This window comes from Primulina tabacum, chromosome 6, assembly GCF_025594145.1.
Source record: "Primulina tabacum isolate GXHZ01 chromosome 6, ASM2559414v2, whole genome shotgun sequence".
Lineage (NCBI taxonomy): Eukaryota > Viridiplantae > Streptophyta > Magnoliopsida > Lamiales > Gesneriaceae > Primulina > Primulina tabacum.
In genome coordinates, this window is record NC_134555.1 from 44,250,617 (window position 1) to 44,269,969 (window position 19,353).

A 19,353-nucleotide genomic window follows, 5' to 3' on the forward strand; every position below is an offset into this window, starting at 1 on the left:
TCACCTCATCTTCCCCTCCTCCTTGATCTCGCTCCTGCTCCCGCTCTGGCTGAGTAGAATGATGAGAAGGGGCCTTCTTGCTATGACCTTCTCGACGGTATCGGATATAATATGAGCCAACTCCTCAGGTTATAGAGTGATAGTGGGCTGAGGTCCAGTAAGTGGAGGACCACTTTGTCCAGAGAGAAGTGGATTATCTCCAGGAACCCGAGAGTTATCTTGATTAGTTCTTCTGGTAGGAGCCATGTCTACGTCTTGAGCTCAAATTCCCACAGACGGTGCCAATGATGTGATCCGAGTGAATTGGGTAAGTTGGGTCGGGTCAATCCACCAAATCGAATAAGAGTTTTGTTAGGGAAAAATGATCGAGGAAATATATCTTGTGGTGAAGGTATATTTGTAGGATATGGCTGCAACCGCGTCCTGCATACAAGAAGATGACCTCGTGAATGGGCGCCGGAGGTGTGTCTGGTGTGGCCACTCCGATGCTTAAGTCAGCAGGTTTAAGATACAGAAAACCAGTGTAGAGAAATAAATACTGGTGTGCATATATGTCAATGTATCTCAATGAAATAAATGCAAAGGAAACCTGCTATTTATAGGAAGAAAAATGATGACTTTTCCTTGTTTTCAGTGCCTACTTATCACTCTTAGCCGTCACCTACTTGCTGTCACGCCCCCTTGACGTTTCCATTGTGTCAAATCAGTAAGATACTGCCATGTACGCTAATCGAGAAAAGATATTACCTGCTTTTGCACTCGAGTATAGAGTCATTACCCGGGAATTCGCTCGAGAGCTCGGGCCTCTGGTTGCCCGGATAAATGACATCTCGGGCACTCACATGCCCGGTTACTTATGAGCCTTTTCTGCAATCCTACCATGATCTGGCCAATCCATTTACTTTCCCGGGTCATCAATGACCCGGGCTCTTCCGAGGGTATCAATCGTGTTGCCGTCGGGTTCATCTTCAGAGGGCAATTGAGCAGGAGTAGACTACGACGAGCCCATGTGCCTGCCTACTTGATTGTTTTAGCATTCATGTGTTTGTTTTTCTTTACAAAATACAAAACTATATGAATCACAACCCAAGATCCATTTTCTATATAAATTGATTATTAACAAGAAAAATTACAAATTAAAATTGTTGTATTTTACAAATGAAACTCGGTATATACATGCATATGGATATGGTAGTTCTTTCTCGCGTGGAGGAATTGAAATGTCGTTTATTTTCACAAAGCATTCAAACTCGTGTTATGTATTACCCAACCACCTGTAAATGTATGTAATCTGCTGGACAATAAGAAACATCTGGTCACAACACTAATTACTTGCTTCAAATTAAAAATCTTGTTTTATGTAACCAAAGGGTTGATAGAAACACTTTGGCATCTTTTAGCTGACAATGGATCGGAGTGGTGTGAAGCGATGATAACTATAACAAATAATGGAACATAAACTTGGGTGTTGCATTTGTATTGAGCGGAAGATGAAAATTGATGAGTAGATTCTTTTGGTTTGGTAACAAGAAACAAGCATTTATTCATTTATGCAGTATTAGAGAGAGGGTACAAATATCATGCATCGAAAGTAAGTAGATAAGTTGGCATATGCCCATCTAGTAAGCGGGCTTGCAGAATTCTCCTCCAAGAACATCGCAAGCCTCACATAGAAAGCACCATGTGATAGGAAAGAGTGTATCACTACATATATTTAGAGAAGGAGAGAGAGAGATTCCTTAAATGGAAATATGTGTTATTCTTATTACTTTTTTTGGAACAATGGTGTATTCGATGATGTCGGCAAATTATGAACAGTAGTAAACAATGCATTGATGGTGGTGGTTGGTTGTCATCATTATGCAACGTAAACTTCAGTATCTTTGTGCAGCAAAATTGAAGAAAGAAACATGTTTTTTCACGTGGACAATGGAGCTCTATAAATAGAGCATTATTATCTCATTTCACAGCATCTCATTCTCGAGTTCTTCTCTCATATCAATATTTTCTTATTTGAGTGTGTTGTTCTATAATATTTGTGAGGTGTTTTGTTATTTTATATTAACAGATGGTGTTATCTTTATAAATACAGTGAGTCGTTGTACACTATAAAATATTGTAGTTAATTCTTTTCATCTTGTTCGTGATTTTTACCATAATAATTTTAGTGATTTTCCACATAAATCTCGGTGCCCAATTTTATTCTTTGTTTTCATATTTATATCTCAAGATGTCATATTTGGTATCAACAAGTAGTATCAGAGCTTTGATATAAAATTTCTTAAAATTCTGAGTATGTTCTGTGGTTGCAGCATTGTCTGATCTTCCATATCAGAAAAGATTTTTTTATTAAGGCAAGATTATTTTGTCCATTCTATTAAATTGTTGTAAACATAATGGCGGTCATGTACGAGATAGCAAAGTTCGGTGAGAACAATTTTATATCGTCGAAAGTAAATACACAAGCAATTTTAAGAAAGGAAAATTGCTTTGCGGTTATTAGAGATAGACCAAGGGAAATGACAGACGATAGGAAGTGGAATGTGATGAATGTTAATATTGTTGGCAATTTACATTTGGCTATAGCAGACAAAGTACTGTCAAATATCTCAAAGATAAAGACGGCAAAAGATATTTGGGATACTTTGAAAAAAATATACGATGTCAAGTCACTATACAACAAGATTTTCTCAAAGAGAATTTTTTATGCTCTTTTGATATCAATTTATCATCAACTTAATCAACAATTTCCTTATGAGATCTTTAAAATTCAATAATATCTTAATTGTACTTCTCGGAGAAGAAAGTTGACACAAGAATAAGGAAGATAGGTTAGCAACTTCGAAGAAAGTAGAGTCTTTAATGATGATAAGAGGAATTTATAAACCGTGACTCTAGTGAAAGCCAAAAGTGAGATAGATCAAAATCAATAAGTAAGAAGAAAAATATTTACTGCTTTAAATAGGGCGGTAAATGGCACTTCAACAAAGAGTGTACGCGTATCGAGAAGAGTTCTTAAGGAAATGTGGCTAGTACTTCAGACGGTGGTAAAATATTATTCAACGAGTCAACAAAAGTTACAGAAGGCATACACAAATTTTGTGACACATAGATTATAGATTCAGGAGTGACGTGACACATGACGTCTCGAAAAAAATGGTTCGATCAGTATGAACAAGTCTCAGGAGTATCTATATTCATGAGAAATGATCATCCTCTAAAAATTGTTGTGCTCGATACCATCAAAATAAAAATGTTTATTGGAACCATTTGCACCATACAAGATGTACGACACGTGAAAGGGCTGACGAAGAATCTTTTGTCCTTGGGGCAATTGCATGATATCGAGTGCAAAACCTGTATCGAGAACATGATAATGAAAATGGTGAAGGACTCACGCTTGTGGTTATGAAGGCGAAAAAGATTGTTGCAAATTTGTATGCAATTTTGGGAGAGATACACAAAGACACGAAATTAGCGGTTGCATCTATTGATGCAGGAAAAGAATTAACAGTGTTATGGCATAGAAAGCTCGGGCTTGTGTTACCTTTAAACATCATAAATTAAAGTTTATCACTTCTACTGCAAGAAGTAAAAACATATTGGAATTTGTTTTGATGTTTGTCAAGCACCAAATGTATCCCTAGGAGGAGTGAGATACTTTGTCTCGTTCATTGATGATTTCTCTAGGAGATGTTGGGTATATCCAATAAAAAACAAATCAGATGTTTTCCAAGCCTTAAAAAATTTCAAAGCGCGGGTTGAACTTTATTCTGAAATAAAAATCAACTGTTCGAGGACTGAAAATGAAAGAACATATATCAGTGACAAATTTGATGCATTTTGCCAATATAAAGGTATCAAAATACATTTCATGATGGTTTACACACCTCAACAGAATGGAGTGGGGGAGCGGATGAACATTACCTTATTGGACAAAACAATAGCCATGTTGAAGACTACATGTTTAGCTAAGTCATTTTGTGCAAAAGCAGTCAAGACCGTTAGTTATATCATCAATCGTTCTCGTTTAGTGGCGATTGATATAAAGACTCCGATGGAGATGTGGATTTGGAAGCAAGTTGATTATTCTCACTTGCATATATTTGGAATTCATGCGTACATTCTGTATAGAGAAGATAAAGTAAAGGGAGAAAATAGCACGCTAAATTCAGAAACTACTATAATTCAGGTGGAAAATAAGAAAAACATAAACCAAAATTTATTGTGAAGAAGTACCGGAGCACGAAGAACAAGAACATGTTGAGTATGAGTTTTTCAATGTGAAGTAGTCAACTCGAGACAGAAGACCAACATGTTGGCTTTTAGATTATGTCATTGAAACCAATATTGGATGTTGTCTAGTAACAGAGGATGGTGAGTCATCGAGTTTCCATGAGGCTACCCAAAGCTCAGATGTATTCATGTCGATGACAACAATGCAGGAAGAATTGGATGCATTAGACATAAATAAAACTTGGGATCTTGTTATACTAAAACAAAAGAGGAAAGTCATTAGTAACAGATGAGTCTATAAGATCAAACATGATGACAATAACCAAGTAGAGCGATATCGTGCTAGATTGATGATAAAAAATATGCTCAGAAATAAGGCATTGACTTAAATGAGATATTTTCTTTTGTGGGTTCGGCTTACAAAAGTTAGAGTAGTGTGGACATTGTGTGCAGTGTTTCACTTATATCTAGAACAGCTATATGTGAAAATTGCATTTCTTCATGGAGATCTTGAAAAATAAATCTATATGCTTCAGCCAGAAGGTTTTGTGGAAAAGGGGAAAGAGGATTTGGTTTGCATGTTGAAAAAATCTTTGTAGGATCTCAAACAGTTGCCGAGGTTTTGGTACAAGATATTTGATTATTATGTCATGAACCTTGGATATAATAGACTTAGTGCAGACTCTTGTACATATTTCAAGAGATATGTTGATGATTATATCATTTTGATATTGTATGTAGACGACATATTGATAGCAGACCCTAACAAATATCAGGTCCAAGAATTGAAGGCACAGTTGCTAGGGAATTTGATATGAAGGACTTGAGACTAGCAAACAAAATTCTAGGGACGCAAGTTTACAAAGACAGAAATAATAGAAAGACTTGATTTTCCCAGAAAAATTATTTGAAGAAAGTCTTGCAACGCTTCAATTTGTAAGATAGTTAGTCAATCTTAACTTCTCTTCATGTTAACTTCAAGTTATCCTCCGATATGTGTTCTAGCAGTGAAGGTGACATGATGGAGATGTCTCGAATACTATATGCATCAGCAGTGCGAAGTTCGATGTTTGCCATGATCTGTACAAGAACAGACATTGCTCAAGCGATGAGAGCAGTTAGTCGGTACATGACGAATCCTTGACGAGAGAATCGGAACAATGTTAAGAGGATCCATAGCTACATTAAGGGTACTTCAAATGCTGCATTATGTTATGGAGGATCGTATTTTACACTAAGAGGCTATGTCGATTCAGATTATGTAGGTGATCCTGACAAGAGAAAATCTACTACTGATTATGTGTTTACACTTGCAAAGGAGCAGTAAGCTGGGTTTCAAAACTGCAAATAGTTGTGGCGTTTTCTACAACGCATGCAAAATATATGGCTGCTATCAAGCTTGTAAGAAAACAATATGGATTAAAAGGTGAAGGATCGTGTGCTGAGCATCTTTGAGATGCTTCAAACACTAAATTCTCCAATGAGTTGCAATAGCTCGTGTTCTAAGAATGTTAACACCGATGAATTAAATTGAGTTTGGGTTTAAGACCAAGCGGAAAATATTCGAAGTAATCTTTCGTGAAGAAAGCTGTTATATTTGAAAACGTTTAACTTATGTAAACTGAATAACTGAAATAAGGGAGATCGGTTTTCGCATACATCAGTTCAGTTATGGTAAGAACTGAATTGACGGATACTCTTGCTAATCCAAACAGTTTGAAAATAACAGTTAATCAGTTAAATACACAAGATATATTTATAGATGTTTGGAGACTTCAACTGCTCTTACGTCACCTCTTCTACCATCTCGGGTAGGATTCACTAGAAGACTTTGATTTATATAACTACTTGTACAAACCCACCCAGCTTAGGACTTACCCACTGCCAAACTGAACTCCTAGTCTAGAATGAAGGCAGCACCTTCCAGCCAACACTTCTTTAACGTCTATGTGTCAAAGACTACATACACAAGTTTATTGTCTTTGTGCAAGACTGTATTTGAGTGGTGGTGTAACGTCCCGAAAATTTTGAGGTCCACGTAAATCACATGCATGTAATTATTAAATTCTTTTGTATTTTATTAATTTTTGTAATTGCATTACTTAATTATGTTGTGCATATTTACATGTTTAAAAAATATTTTTCTGCATGTTTGCATTAAAATATATTTTTAAAGGGTATTCGAGTTGCGATTGAGGAACGGAGACCGATGGCTGAAAAATGTAAAATGCTTTTATTAGATAATTGTTTTTAATTATTTAAATTATGGTTAATGGTTTTCATATTTTTGAAAATAAGGGGTTTTGAGATGATTTTATACGCCAGAACTTAAATTTTATCGGCGTTGGTTTTTCAACAAAATTACGAGCTTTTTGGCAACCCGACTAATAAATTCGCAAATTTATTTAAACAAAAACTTTGTTAATATTTTATTTAATCCTAATTAAAACTAATGGACTTAATTTAGAGGCTTAATAGGCCTAAAGCCTTATTAGTATTTAATTAGCTATTTATTATAATAATACCTAAAAACCCTACACCATGCAACCAAAAAAACTCACGCCTCCCACTTTTAATATTCTGAAAAACTCTCTCCCGACTCACAACACACACGGCACTATACTCTTGGCTTTTTGGAAGAGAAGTTCGAAGGGTCCAAGGAAAACAAGCCAAAGGTTTCACACCGTTGTTCGTCGTCAACGTTATTTCGTGCGTATAAAACGCAAAGACACGCCATACATCTCCTTTTCTCATCCATCATATCATAATATTGTTTAAATATTGTACGCATGAAGTACATGAAGCCACTTTTATGTATTTTCAAATTATTGCACTTGCATGTATTAACTTCATGAGGTTTGATCCAAAAACTTGTTATAGGCATGTTAAGGGGCTGCCATGATGTCATATTATGTTTAAGCAAAGCTTTCATATGAACTAGAGTCCTAACCAATCAACAAATCATGGCATAAATCAAAAGAAACCAGGAAAACCGTAAGTTGATGTCATGGGGTTAAGGGTGATCGGGTTTCATGAGGGAGGGGTTGGCTTGGTCTTGGCTTGAGTCAGGGCTTAGCCAGGGTCTGTGAGAGGTCAGGGAGGAGTCCTAGCCATGCTAGGACTCGAGTCATGTGGGCTGGGAGGAGTCCTCGCCAAGCAAGACTCATACCCGAGAGCCTTCCTGTCGTGCGCAGGATTCAGCGCTTGCACAGGAGACGTGGGGCTCCGCTTGGGGTTCAAGGGCTGGATCAGGGTGTGTCCTAAGGGTCCTAGGCGAGTGATGGAGATGTTGGTTAGAGGGCCAAGTCATGGGCTAGAGTCCTAGACACCAAAACTTAGAGTCCATGCTTCATGAAACTCTCGGCCAGCATAGGGGTGAATTAGGGGATTTCGTTTTTGGGTTTTGGGATGGGTTCTTAGTGGTCTAAGGGTCTAGTAGGATACTCTAGGATGTTGGTCTTGTTTTGGATCAACATGGTTCGGGGGTGACTTGTGAAAATCGAAAGTTGGCTTTGGGTCGAAGTTTAGGTGTCATATTAGGGTCTTTAACTAGAATAAAATTGAAAAACGGCTCACGGGGGTCGAGTCGTGGTTCATAAAGGCTAAAATAATATAAAAAGACTAAGTTTTGAATTTAGGAATTTTATATTAAAGTTTGAGATTTTTCGGAATTAAAATACCGTCAAAACAATTAATTAAAGATAAAAGTAAAAGTTTAATATTTAAGCTAAATAAAATTATGGAAAAATTAATTTAGGCTTAAATGATTATTTGGGACATGTTAAGTCAAATTTGAGGAATTTTACGTCTAGGGGTAAAACAGTCTTTTTACACCTAGAAATAAGTAAACGTCATGGCAGTGCCCTAAATGCTGTTTTTATGATATTAAGATTATTTTTAAATGTTTATGAAATGTTCATGATTAAATTATGATTTTTTTTAAATGTATAAGGAATTTTTACGTGATAGGAAGAGGCCCCAGAGGGAACCTATTTATGAGAAAATGTCCCAGAGGGAACCCCGACGATCGTATTTCTATTCGAAAAAGGATAGACCAAGGCTCAGTTGACCGGTGAGAGTGTCGCTGATGTCCCCGCCGCCCAGTACTGTGGTTACATGTAGATGGATCCATTGATTTTTGAGGGTTATGTCATGTTGAGGAAAGTCACAATTAACGATCTGAATTCAATAAAGGAAAAGGAAAAAGAAAATGTTTGTGATCATGTTAAAGGTTTTATGTCATGTTGAGGAAAAAGAAAAAGTTAAGGTTTATTTATGCATGTCATGAAAATGTTATTTTTACGTAAAAGTATTTTCACTGTTGCATGTGTTTTTATGTATTACTTGTTATAAAGATAATGGTGTGTTGAGTATTTAGACTCACTAGGTGTGATGGATGCATGTGATGTTGAGGGAGGTCTTGATGGATGATTTTGCTGGACTGTCGGTGCACACAACCCGAGGACCAGCGCTTCTACTTTTCCGCATTTACGATTATGATTCATGACTTACGTTAAAGATTTTAAGACTATTTATTTATGCTTTTGAGATATTTTTGAGAGGTTTAGTGTGGGCTATAAATTTCAAATTATTGCTTTTTAAGTTTGGTAAAACAGTAGACGATTTCATTTTTATGACTATTTCACTTGATTTTAAAATGCTAGTTGGTTGATGTTTTATTTTAAAGGGTAAAATATTTTATAAAAATATTTTCATGGAGTTTAAGTACATGGCCGAAAATTTGAGGGAAAAAAAAATCTAGTACTTTTAAAACAATAAAAATGGCAGACGTTTCAGGTGGAGTGTGTTCGTGTGAGAACTGAACAAAGAATACACCCGAAAGGTTTTCTCACACACCGAGGGAAATGAGCTACTAAATTAAGCTGATATGACATTGGTATCACTCTGGGCTGAATGTTTCTTGAAAGTCGATATGCGAATAAGCGTGCCATTTCTTTTTCCACACTTTCTCTTGTATTTGCATATATTCTTGTCTTCACTGATCTTCATCTTCCATTTATAGGCGCGAAGCTAGATCGTACACTGAGACTCAATTATTGTATCCGTTGCATTTTGAATTTGTTCCTTGGACTTTGTGTCTCGACTTTTCGACTGCCCTTCTGGAACGTTTGTCTTTAATGCTCTGATGCAACGTTCATTATTGTCTTTTGACTGGACAATTGCTTTGTACCTTTGTGCATAGCTGGAATCCATTAGAATGAGCTTGTCTTGATTTACAACTGAAAGATTCTAACTGATGTTCCGAACTAGTTAGGTGAACTGATCTTCAATTAGGCTGGTGAAATCAGTTGACTCGTTAGTTGATCTTATTACACTCTCGTTCAGTTGAATTGGTCAGCTGGGCTCTTCATCAGTTGAACACTCCATCGACTGGCCATGCTTTTGAGGTTCTCCTACTGAACCACCTATCAGCTGGACAATCAGCTGAACTGCTCGTTTGACACATCAATTCGACTGATTCAGTTTGTGTGATCAGTTGGGTCTTTAGTTTGCGATGTAAACAACTCGTAACTGATCCTAACTTCTGCACACTAAGGTAAATCATTAGTAACAAAAATAACAAGTTTTGTTAACATCAAATTCAAGACTGCGAACTTGAAAAATTCCAACAAAAGATTATTAGAGAAGATCAAGCACAAACAAGAGAAGATTTCTTTGTTTTGTATCGGTCAGAGTGTTTTTCACATCGCAAAGAATCTAATCTTTCATTCCAGGACTAAACATATTAAAGTCCAATTTCACTTTATCCCAAAAGTCGTAGAGAAAGAAAGTGTGATTATGCAGTAGATCCCTACAAAGGAAGGAAAGCAGGTTGTTGGCTTGGGGAAGTGATTATGGGTGGGAATAGCAAGATCGGAGGATCGGGTAAAAGCTGCTGCCTGCTGCATTTTCGTTTGATTCTTGAAAGATTATTTTTACTGGAACTCCAATTTATGGTCAGTCAATAAGATATTTTTAGATCAGAAGAGAACGGCTGTACCTGTAATTGCCCCACCGCTACTAGACATTTATCTTCTATCCATATTACTACTACAATAATAATTTTATCATCATCGACCAACACAAAATAAACTGTTTGGATACAAGAGAATAAACTGTAAAGGAAAATAAATTATATCAATTGATGTTTCAAAAACGAGAGGTAACATAATCTCTTCGGGAAAGGGTCCTAGTTGGTATTCACCATAGTGAAGAATGTTGTGGCACAACAAATCCACCAAATTTCCCATTACGTATGATTAGTAATTAATAGATGGCGCAAGCTGCATTGGAGATAATAGCGCAGTAATTGCAAAATGCCAGAAAATTTTCGTCATTACAATGTCACAAACAATAGGCAGTGATTTAATAGAGGCGCTTCCTACAGTCTCGTGCGCCACAGAAGCATGACATCTGTCTTATCTTCCCGTCCGGACCCAACACGCTGTCAATTCCATACCCATAATCATAGGCCAGTTCCTGTTATCATATATTACTGATATCATATCTCATAATAACGCCTAGGATTAATGCAAGGAAGGAAAAGAGACATTATAATCACCTTGAGCGGTGGAATGTTGTCTGCAGCAATGAGCATCAGCCTCGCAAGTTTGATATCATGGTGACTGCTCAACACACACTGAATAAACAAATTGGGTTGACAACTATGATTAATAAACCTGCCCACATTGCCAGTCTTTCCAGCATCTATGCAGAATGGCACATTTTCTGATGCCTCTTCACCAAGCTTCTTCAGGTACCACGGCAAAGACACGTCCCTCAGTCGACTCTCTCTTCCATTCAGTCCCATCATTGTCTGCAAGCAATCTATGTCAATAACATAACTGTTATCACCAGCAGGGTCTAAATCGTCAGTTCTCTTCACGACCCCGATATATTCACACACAGTAGACCCTGATGGTATGTAGTCCCAACATCTCACACCCCACCCCTTCTTTGGGGTACGAAATACCTGTCATTGATTCATTAACATCATCATTTCTTCCATCTAAACATTACATCATATCATTACAAAATATACTGTTCTACGGACCTCCAGACGAAACTTCAGCCCATTCTGAGAGGTTTTGTTGACACACCTGGGTCCACAACCACAGTTTGGACCACATTCGAATACCACTGCCTTCGGTTCAACAAGTCTGGCAAATCAAAAAGAATGAATTGGAGCGCAATGGAAAAACTTACAAGTCTTGACTTATAAAATATGTCTGTGTTTGCCAGACGCACGAATTTCATTGTTATGTCGAGAACCCTCGATGTGCTATACTCTAAAGCGACGATGGCTCCATACTGGGTACAATCTTTACCAGACAAGGATTTTCTAAAGACATGATCAAAGTAAAAATTACTGAAGCATCCAAGATATAGTTCATCAATAGGATTGTTGATGGTGGACTTGAGGCATTACAACTCTTTCAGGTGTCCGACTAGAATAAGTCAAAAGCTGCATTTGCAAGATTGATCGAAAAAACACCAAAAGAGGCATTTTATTCAGGAACTATATCAGAAACTTCATCCTTTTTGTTTTCTAAAAACGTTATAACTTTTTCCAACTTTATCTGACTACAGAAATTAAACTCACTCATTTCAAACTCAATTAGTCCCACATAGTAAAAGAACTGAAAATGAAGTGAAAACCAATACAAACCAAAAACTATATAACCATAAAAAATTGTAAAACTTCCTACATGATTTTGAAAAAAAATAAAAGATATGCACAATAGCAAATCCAAGTAGAGTTTTCCTTTGAACGGGGTACAAGTGAACCTGACCAACACTGGCTTCCCATGGTACCCCATAATATTACTATATTATTGCACTCAAACAGATAAAAAAAAAAGATCTCAACTCAACAAATAACAGATTTGATTCACAAAATATCACACGCGGGTATAATATTGCAACAGGGATCAAGACTTTGAATTGTTATATGCATACACCATGAGTGTAAAATTATAATAATAATTTATATAAGATTTTTTAAATTTTATGTTTAATTTAATAATAATGAATAGAAATTAGTGAGGGATCATAGTGCCAATTTCAGAGAGATGGGTGATATTGAAAATAAGTTGCAATTTGAGATATTTAATATTGAAAATAAGTTGCAATAGCAATTTTGATAAAAAAATACTGGTGCAAGGGCAATTTGAGAAACAAAATGTGTTATTTAGATAACAGATTTTTTATATAATAGTATAGATGAGAGGTCCATAGATAAATCGAGGCATACCAATTGGGGCGAACCCAATAGGTGGGGCAAGGAGAAGTAAATACACTCCTTGGTAATAAATAAAAAAAATTATGTAAAATTTCATTGATCTCAAGCTTTTATCCCACTAAGTGGGATCGACTAAAATATATATTATTAAACAGCAAACAAAATATTCTGGAACTGAATTCTTAGAAAGTATATTTGGATTTAGTTTGTTACCTTCCACCGTCACGGTGCACATATGGAAAATCCCCTCCGTTGAGTTTTGCACAAGCACAACTTCTAGGATCCGTACAGGTTCCTTGACAGTTGCATCCTATGGAAGCAATTGTAGGGAAGCTAATATTCTTGCTAAACTTCATATCCTTGATATAGACAAAATCTAGTTTTCAAAAAACAAAAAATAAGTGCTGAACGAAAGAGGGTGACATAAAATAGAGAGGATGTACTTTGTACAAATAGGTTATGTAAGAGAGAACTTGAAATAACTTAGCTGCAATCCAATTCATGGATTTATAGCTAGTATTACAATAAAAATCAGTCTGGGCCACTAAGAGAAACAATATATTACAAGATTTCAAAGATTTGGTCATGGGGATTATCAACACTCAAATACCCCCCAAAAAAGCACCAATATATGATCATCACCATTCTTTACAATCATCTTTAATTTCTAACTACTCTTAACATGAAAATATCAAAAATATGAAATGAAAAGTCAAACTTAAAAAAGGTAATGAAGAAAACAATGCACCGTGACACAAAAAATCAGAAGAAAAATAACAAAATGAAAAGGAGATCAAAATGTTACACCTACTCTTAGAAAGCAATAAACATTCTCCATAACCAAGCGCTCGCACGTGGATACACCACCATCAACCAGACAACATACAATCACTGGAGGATCAATTTGCCACCATAATAAGGAGACAATAAGTAGATGACCAAAAACACCATAACTATCACAGTGAGCAACTTGAGAGATTATTGTTCACGTGAACTATATAATTTTTAAAAAAATACATTGATTAAGATGTCCTTCTCCAATAAAATGTTGAGGTTAAATATATTATGTTGAGGTTAAATATACAAAGTATAATGCAAGGAGATAAAAAATATTAAGTAGGAGTTACATGGTTCAGTAAGGATACCTATATCGAAAGACTAAATACCCAAAGTAACAAAACCCTTAAAAACAAAACTCCTATAAACATCTTTTAAGATTGAATACAATCATTACCTTTTCATCCATGTTATATTAAAGATATTTCAAATCATCGAGACATTAAATTTGATTTATGAATATCAGATCCAACAAAATTTAATGGGTAAGAAGTAAGAGGAACCCCACTGAAGAACTAGGTAAAGTAGTGGTACAAAGACAATTTCCAACTAAAACAGATCAAATAACCAGCAAGTAACTTACTCCACTCCATCCAACATTTGTCCACTTAAACAGCTTAAGCTAACAGTTTATCTCACCTAGTGGTGAAATGGGTGGTTCATCTACCAAATTGGTAACTAGAATGGGAACATCCTCTAAGCCTCCAGTAATGTCATCACACACCAACCTTTACTTAGAAAAAAACATCAAATTACAAAGGGCAAGAGGAGAAAAGATGTACAGTAGCAAACGGCAAGTTTATGATAACTATACCCTCGAATTTCTGATAATGATTTAGGAATACGGCCCCGAGAAAAATAAACCTGAAAAAAATTAGATAATGAGAATAATAGTAACAAATAAGATTACATACAAATCTAACCAGCTAAAGGGTACATATTGTGATAAAACATACAAAAAGATCACTACAACTTAGACAAAACAATACATATTGCCAAAGGTGTCCAGGACCAAAACGAAAATATAATTACCAAAAACACGAAAACCCAAAACTCAAAACCACATAACTTGATGTTGGTTGCTCTTAGAAAATTCTGATCTAGACAATAAATTGGATCCAAACCACATGGTGAAACAAAAACAAGCAAGCTTTTCCACCGTACTACCTTGTTTTTCCCTTTTTGTGTACGTATTTATCGGCTTTAGGCCAAAATTTTAGATTTAATTGAACTTGTTTAGGTTGTTAAGTAACCAAAGACTATGTCATCATCGAATTTATAAATGACATCTTCAAGATTGTCTGTATGATATAATAATTACTATCACATTGTATTAAACAAAATGGAGTTCAATCTAATAAGGTGCCTTCTTGTAAACAAATTTTCTAAAGAACAGGCAGCACTGGAAATTTGTAGTTTGAGTCATTTAAACCGTAGCCAAATTGCAATTTTCAGTGCAGTTTTGAAATGTATGTGTCAAATTCAACAGGTCCGCTGTACGTTAGAATACATTTACACCTTGTTAGAGTTTCTCAACTCAAATATAATCCCGAACATTTAGAAATTCAAAGTCAAAATTACCAGAGAAGTCTGACAAGTAACTCTAATTTTCTCATTTTTCAAAGCACGTGATTGTTTGCATAAATACAGCACATACAACCACACATAAATATAGGTAGCTTAACGACAAAAGGAAAGAATGCCCTTAAATTTACATCTCAACTGACTATAATGTACAAGTAAGTCTAAAAGATGCCTGATTTGTTGTCAAAGGAGGTTGTCCATCAAGTCGCTTCAATAGAAATTTATACACCGTGAAGCCAGAGACACCCTCTTCAGCCCAATAATGATTGACCTGAAAATTTAAGACACAACACATATAAGAAGCTTATTAGACTATGTAATAAAAAAGAAAAGAAAAGTAGACACTTGATCCACATAATACTTGTTATTTTCCAGGAATATAATCACCTTGTACAAGCCATCATATGTATAAACCTTCCCCACATAGCTGTTAGTACATTTATGTCCTCGAACTACTCTGACAGGTAAGTTGTTATGCATACAGTTCTGCAGGACAATGATTGGACATTGGCATTTGGTGATTTCACAAATTCCAGTTAAACAAACAAAAATTGCGCATTCCCAAAGCAATTTACTCCGATCAATATATAATGGCAAAAAAAATACTAGTTAGGCCATAAGCCCAAAGGGAAAGCTTAAATTCGAAAGTCCAGCCTTCTAGCTGTGAATCCCTTCAAGATTATTAGCCACTCCAAAATTTACTGAGCAATGTGGACATACATTGCTCACCCCTTGTGTACTTGAGGCTCATTCTGAATGCCTTTTACTCTCCTATCAATATTTGGCGCAAACACAGTAATGCAACGTGAAATATAAACATTAGCCACATTACAACACTAACCCGATGGTAGCATTTTTCGGGGTGATCATTCCACTATGTAGACCCTCAACAAATCCGCCAATGTTAGGAAATAAACCCAAGAAAAGAGCCCAAATCTAAAAGACTGGGCCTTCTAGGTAGGAGACTCTCAGACTTACTATTCACCCACCATTTTATTGTGGGGCTGAAGTGGGACGCAATAGTATGCCAAACCAAAATAATAGCACGAAGCAGGTTGCATCTATCTCAAAGACTACTACATTTAGCTATCTGAAGATCTTTTATAACCAGATTTATAAAGAATTTTGTGGACTACACAAATTAAATGATCACCAATCACATGACAAATGAACAGACTGAACTGAGCCAACTTACAGAGGAAGACAAACTAATTTGTTGTTTTCTAACCAAGTTCTAGTGAACATCAATATCACTACAGTTATCAATGCCAAATGGTAGTCATGAGCACCATTAGACAATCAACAATGCTAAAATTTCAAGTTTACCCAAAATCATATCATAATGTTCTAGTGAACATCAATATCATTACAGATGCCAAATGGTAATCATTAGCACCATCAGACTACCAGCAATGCTAAAATTTCAAGTCTACCCAAAATGAGATCATGATGATTAAATGAAAATGGTCCAAAAGCATACAATAGATAAATGCTTTGTTTGCAACATCTAGAGGAAAGAAAACTAAAATTTTAGCTGGAACCATGATTCATGAAAGCCAACATAGCATATCGTAAAACACGAGGACATAAATACTTGCCTTGAGCCCCAAATTCCCTCGTTTCATTTCTTGGTGACCAATTTGACGCTTATCACCAAGCAAATTGTTTCCCCCCTGACCGGTATACACAATTTCCTCACAATTGTCTAAATCATCCTCGTACTGGCCAGATAAGACGATGGACACTGTGATTGGAAAATTATCACCATTCAAACCCTGGAAAACCAAATGGAAAGAAAATGAAAATTGAACCATAAAATCTTCACTTATTGATAATGTAAAAGAAATGCAGGAATATATGTGAAATTGAATTAGATAAATAATTTACCAAGTCTCTTCCTGATTTGCAAGCTGCACCACCAGTTTGACCAATATAGTCAATTCCATTCAGCCAATGTTGGTGAAATCCCACCACAACCATTTCCGCACGAGAAAAAAATTGATGTCCGACATCAATACCTACCATCGTGAATGGATAAAAAGTCCTAGTATATCAAATTTTACTTGGGGAGCTGATAACAAGTTCTGAAGACCATCCCAGAAAATAAATTAAATTTGATTATACTGAATTAATCATCAAGAAGTAATCTTTCGAAGAATCGAGTATACATGAAACTGATTTCTAAGTGACATATATATGGATGTGGATAACTAATATGGACAAGTTGAAATTTTCATTGCAAAAATTCTCTGGTGGTTAAGAACTAGTTTAAGTTACATAGAAATCAGTAGGATACAAGTCCACAATACCTGGAATTGAACCGACTCTCTTCTCGGAGTTTAAGGTAGAATGAGTTCTCATCATCTGGTAATTCAATAGCCGCGGGTTTTTAACAAAACATAAAGAGGAAGCAGATGAGAGAACTGTAGAGTAGAAAACTAGGACTCAAAACAGTTACATATAAGTCAGAGTGAGAACAACGGGTGTACTTGACAAGGATAATCTATAAAATGTCGCTAAGGTTGTTCAAAACGGTTAGAACTATTAATCTCCTCCTTCATAAATTGTTTCATTTGATACACATGGAAAAGCGGTTTTAATGCATCCCATTCAGGATATGTGAATTATAAATGACATGCCTCGGAAATGGCCTTTAAATCAGGTCGCTTGGCAGGCTTTTTGGAGTAATCTTCAGCAGCGTTCTCTGTCTGCACATGTTTTAACATCATAAGTTAGTAGCAAATCATTTGCTTCTAGGATAAAAACTGAACAAATTATCGATGGGATTGCTGGAAAGGGAAGCCATTAGTTTTAGAACAAAATGACTCCTCGAGTGATTAATCAATTGCTTACAAAATATTAAATTGCAAATTTTTAATGAATCCATTCATGAAATAGTTAATCTTAACATTTAAATATCCCCATCATGCCTTGGATTGGGACACTCTTTTTGCGCTTCCCTTGTCATCAGCTTCTTGCCTTGCACACCTCTTCTCTTCTTCCTATAATTTGAATGAAAACACGTAGCGCTTAGTGGAAAAAACAGCAATCAATCTGAGTTTGAGGTAGAGTTGAGATAACAGCACACCAAACAGTAACAAACCAAGAAAAGGGTGGAGTGAAGTCATTTGCCTGAATGCATTGAAGGTATAGTTTATTGAAAGTACGGAGAGTTTCGGTGACCATGGTGTAGGGGCTCTTTTCGACATTGGTGGAGTCAGCAATGACATTGCGAACCACATGAGCAGTGTCTGGCATTTGGAGCTTTCTTTTCTTAAGGATCTTGCTCATTTTGCTTCGTGGAGTCTCCACCTTCTTCTCAACGTCTCGCGCAGTGGTTTTTCTCAAAGGATATCTCCTGGAACTAGCAGATGCTGGCGCTGGGTCGGAAAGCTCATCGTTGCAAAGGAGCACCATGGTGGCGGAGGGGAGGGGATGTTTGAAATTTCTCAAGGTTTTTTGAAAATTTTCAGAGTCCTCTCCTCACTCATTCTCCCACTCAATTGCTGTCATAAATGCTTTGCTTTCTCGGGAGTGGAGATCCATTTTCCTTTTTTTAATTAAACATTTCTTTTCTGTGCACCAAGTGTTTATTTAAGTAGTAAAATTAATTTATGTATTATTGATTAAATGGTAAATCCATACATAAATTTTTGTTAATGATCTAACTAATTACGATATTTATTAACTAAAAACTGTATTTTGTCTTTTATCATACAAAATGCGCATTTAATTATTGTTTTAAATTAAGCATATTTTTATATTATATCTTAGAAGTAACAAAATTTGGTTAAAATTTTGATTTATACATAGTTTTTATTATATTAGATTAGATAGATTAAATAGATTATACATTTTTTTGAAAAGATTATTATTTAAGTAATTTTAAATAAATAAATTGTTAATACAAAAATAATTTTTTTATTTATATATAAGATTTGATTTTTATATTCTATTTTATGTATAAAATATATGTCATTTTTTTAAAAAAAATCGAATACAAATAAAAATAATGGAGGCAAATATCAACTCTTTTTATTTATATTTTTTGTGATAGTCCAAACTCTCGGCTTTTTTTAAAAAATATTATAAATTAATAAAAGCATTGTAAAAATGTTGCAATACGAGAAAATTTGTAAAAATAGTACAATTCGTTTATTGATGTCCCGGATTCTTAATTTAAAAAAAATAATAATGAATAATAATCTGTGACCCACTGCCACGGATCTGCCACAGATTTTGAATCCGAGGCAGAAGGTCACGGATTTTGAATCCGTGACCCGTGACTTCCCCTTCTTTAAATGAGGTGTGCACCTCCTCATTTTCAATCACCGATACTTCTTCCTTTTCCCTCAGTGGCATTTTTCTTTCGATCATCGAGCACTTATCTTTCCGACACCCGATCTTCAGAATTTTTCATTTATTCATTAACGTAATTCGAAATTTTTTCAGAA

The 19,353-nt window shown here is 35.6% G+C and overlaps 1 protein-coding gene across 2 annotated transcripts; it reads right to left on the reverse strand.

Moving 5' to 3' along the window:
• Window positions 1-10,348: 10,348 nt before the first annotated feature.
• LOC142549911 (histone-lysine N-methyltransferase, H3 lysine-9 specific SUVH4) lies at window positions 10,349-18,442 on the reverse strand. 2 transcript variants are annotated; one of them, XM_075659138.1, is made up of 14 exons: window positions 18,032-18,442; window positions 17,830-17,901; window positions 17,539-17,607; window positions 17,209-17,263; window positions 16,787-16,917; window positions 16,498-16,674; window positions 15,287-15,385; window positions 15,072-15,170; window positions 14,130-14,179; window positions 13,955-14,043; window positions 12,692-12,788; window positions 11,291-11,396; window positions 10,799-11,209; window positions 10,349-10,716 (listed from the first exon to the last, which is right to left on the reverse strand). In XM_075659138.1, exons 1-14 carry the CDS (start codon window positions 18,314-18,316, stop codon window positions 10,603-10,605), a joined length of 1,854 nt encoding a protein of 617 aa, XP_075515253.1. In that variant the 5' UTR covers window positions 18,317-18,442; the 3' UTR covers window positions 10,349-10,602. The 2 variants fall into 2 exon arrangements, with proteins under 2 accessions (XP_075515253.1, XP_075515252.1); XM_075659137.1 differs by having other exon boundaries at window positions 12,692-12,854; window positions 18,032-18,441.
• Window positions 18,443-19,353: the final 911 nt, after the last annotated feature.

Excerpts from the sequence above, each read along its gene's own strand:
- LOC142549911 (XM_075659137.1), bottom strand. The coding sequence starts at position 18,316 with ATGGTGCTCCTTTGCAACGATGAGCTTTCCGACCCAGCGCCAGCATCT. Across the intron at positions 17,608-17,829 it reads AAAGAGTGTCCCAATCCAAG|ACAGAGAACGCTGCTGAAGA; the intron begins GCATGATGGGGA and ends AAACATGTGCAG. Across the intron at positions 11,397-12,691 it reads GTGCACCGTGACGGTGGAAG|ACTTGTTGAACCGAAGGCAG; the intron begins GTAACAAACTAA and ends TTGATTTGCCAG.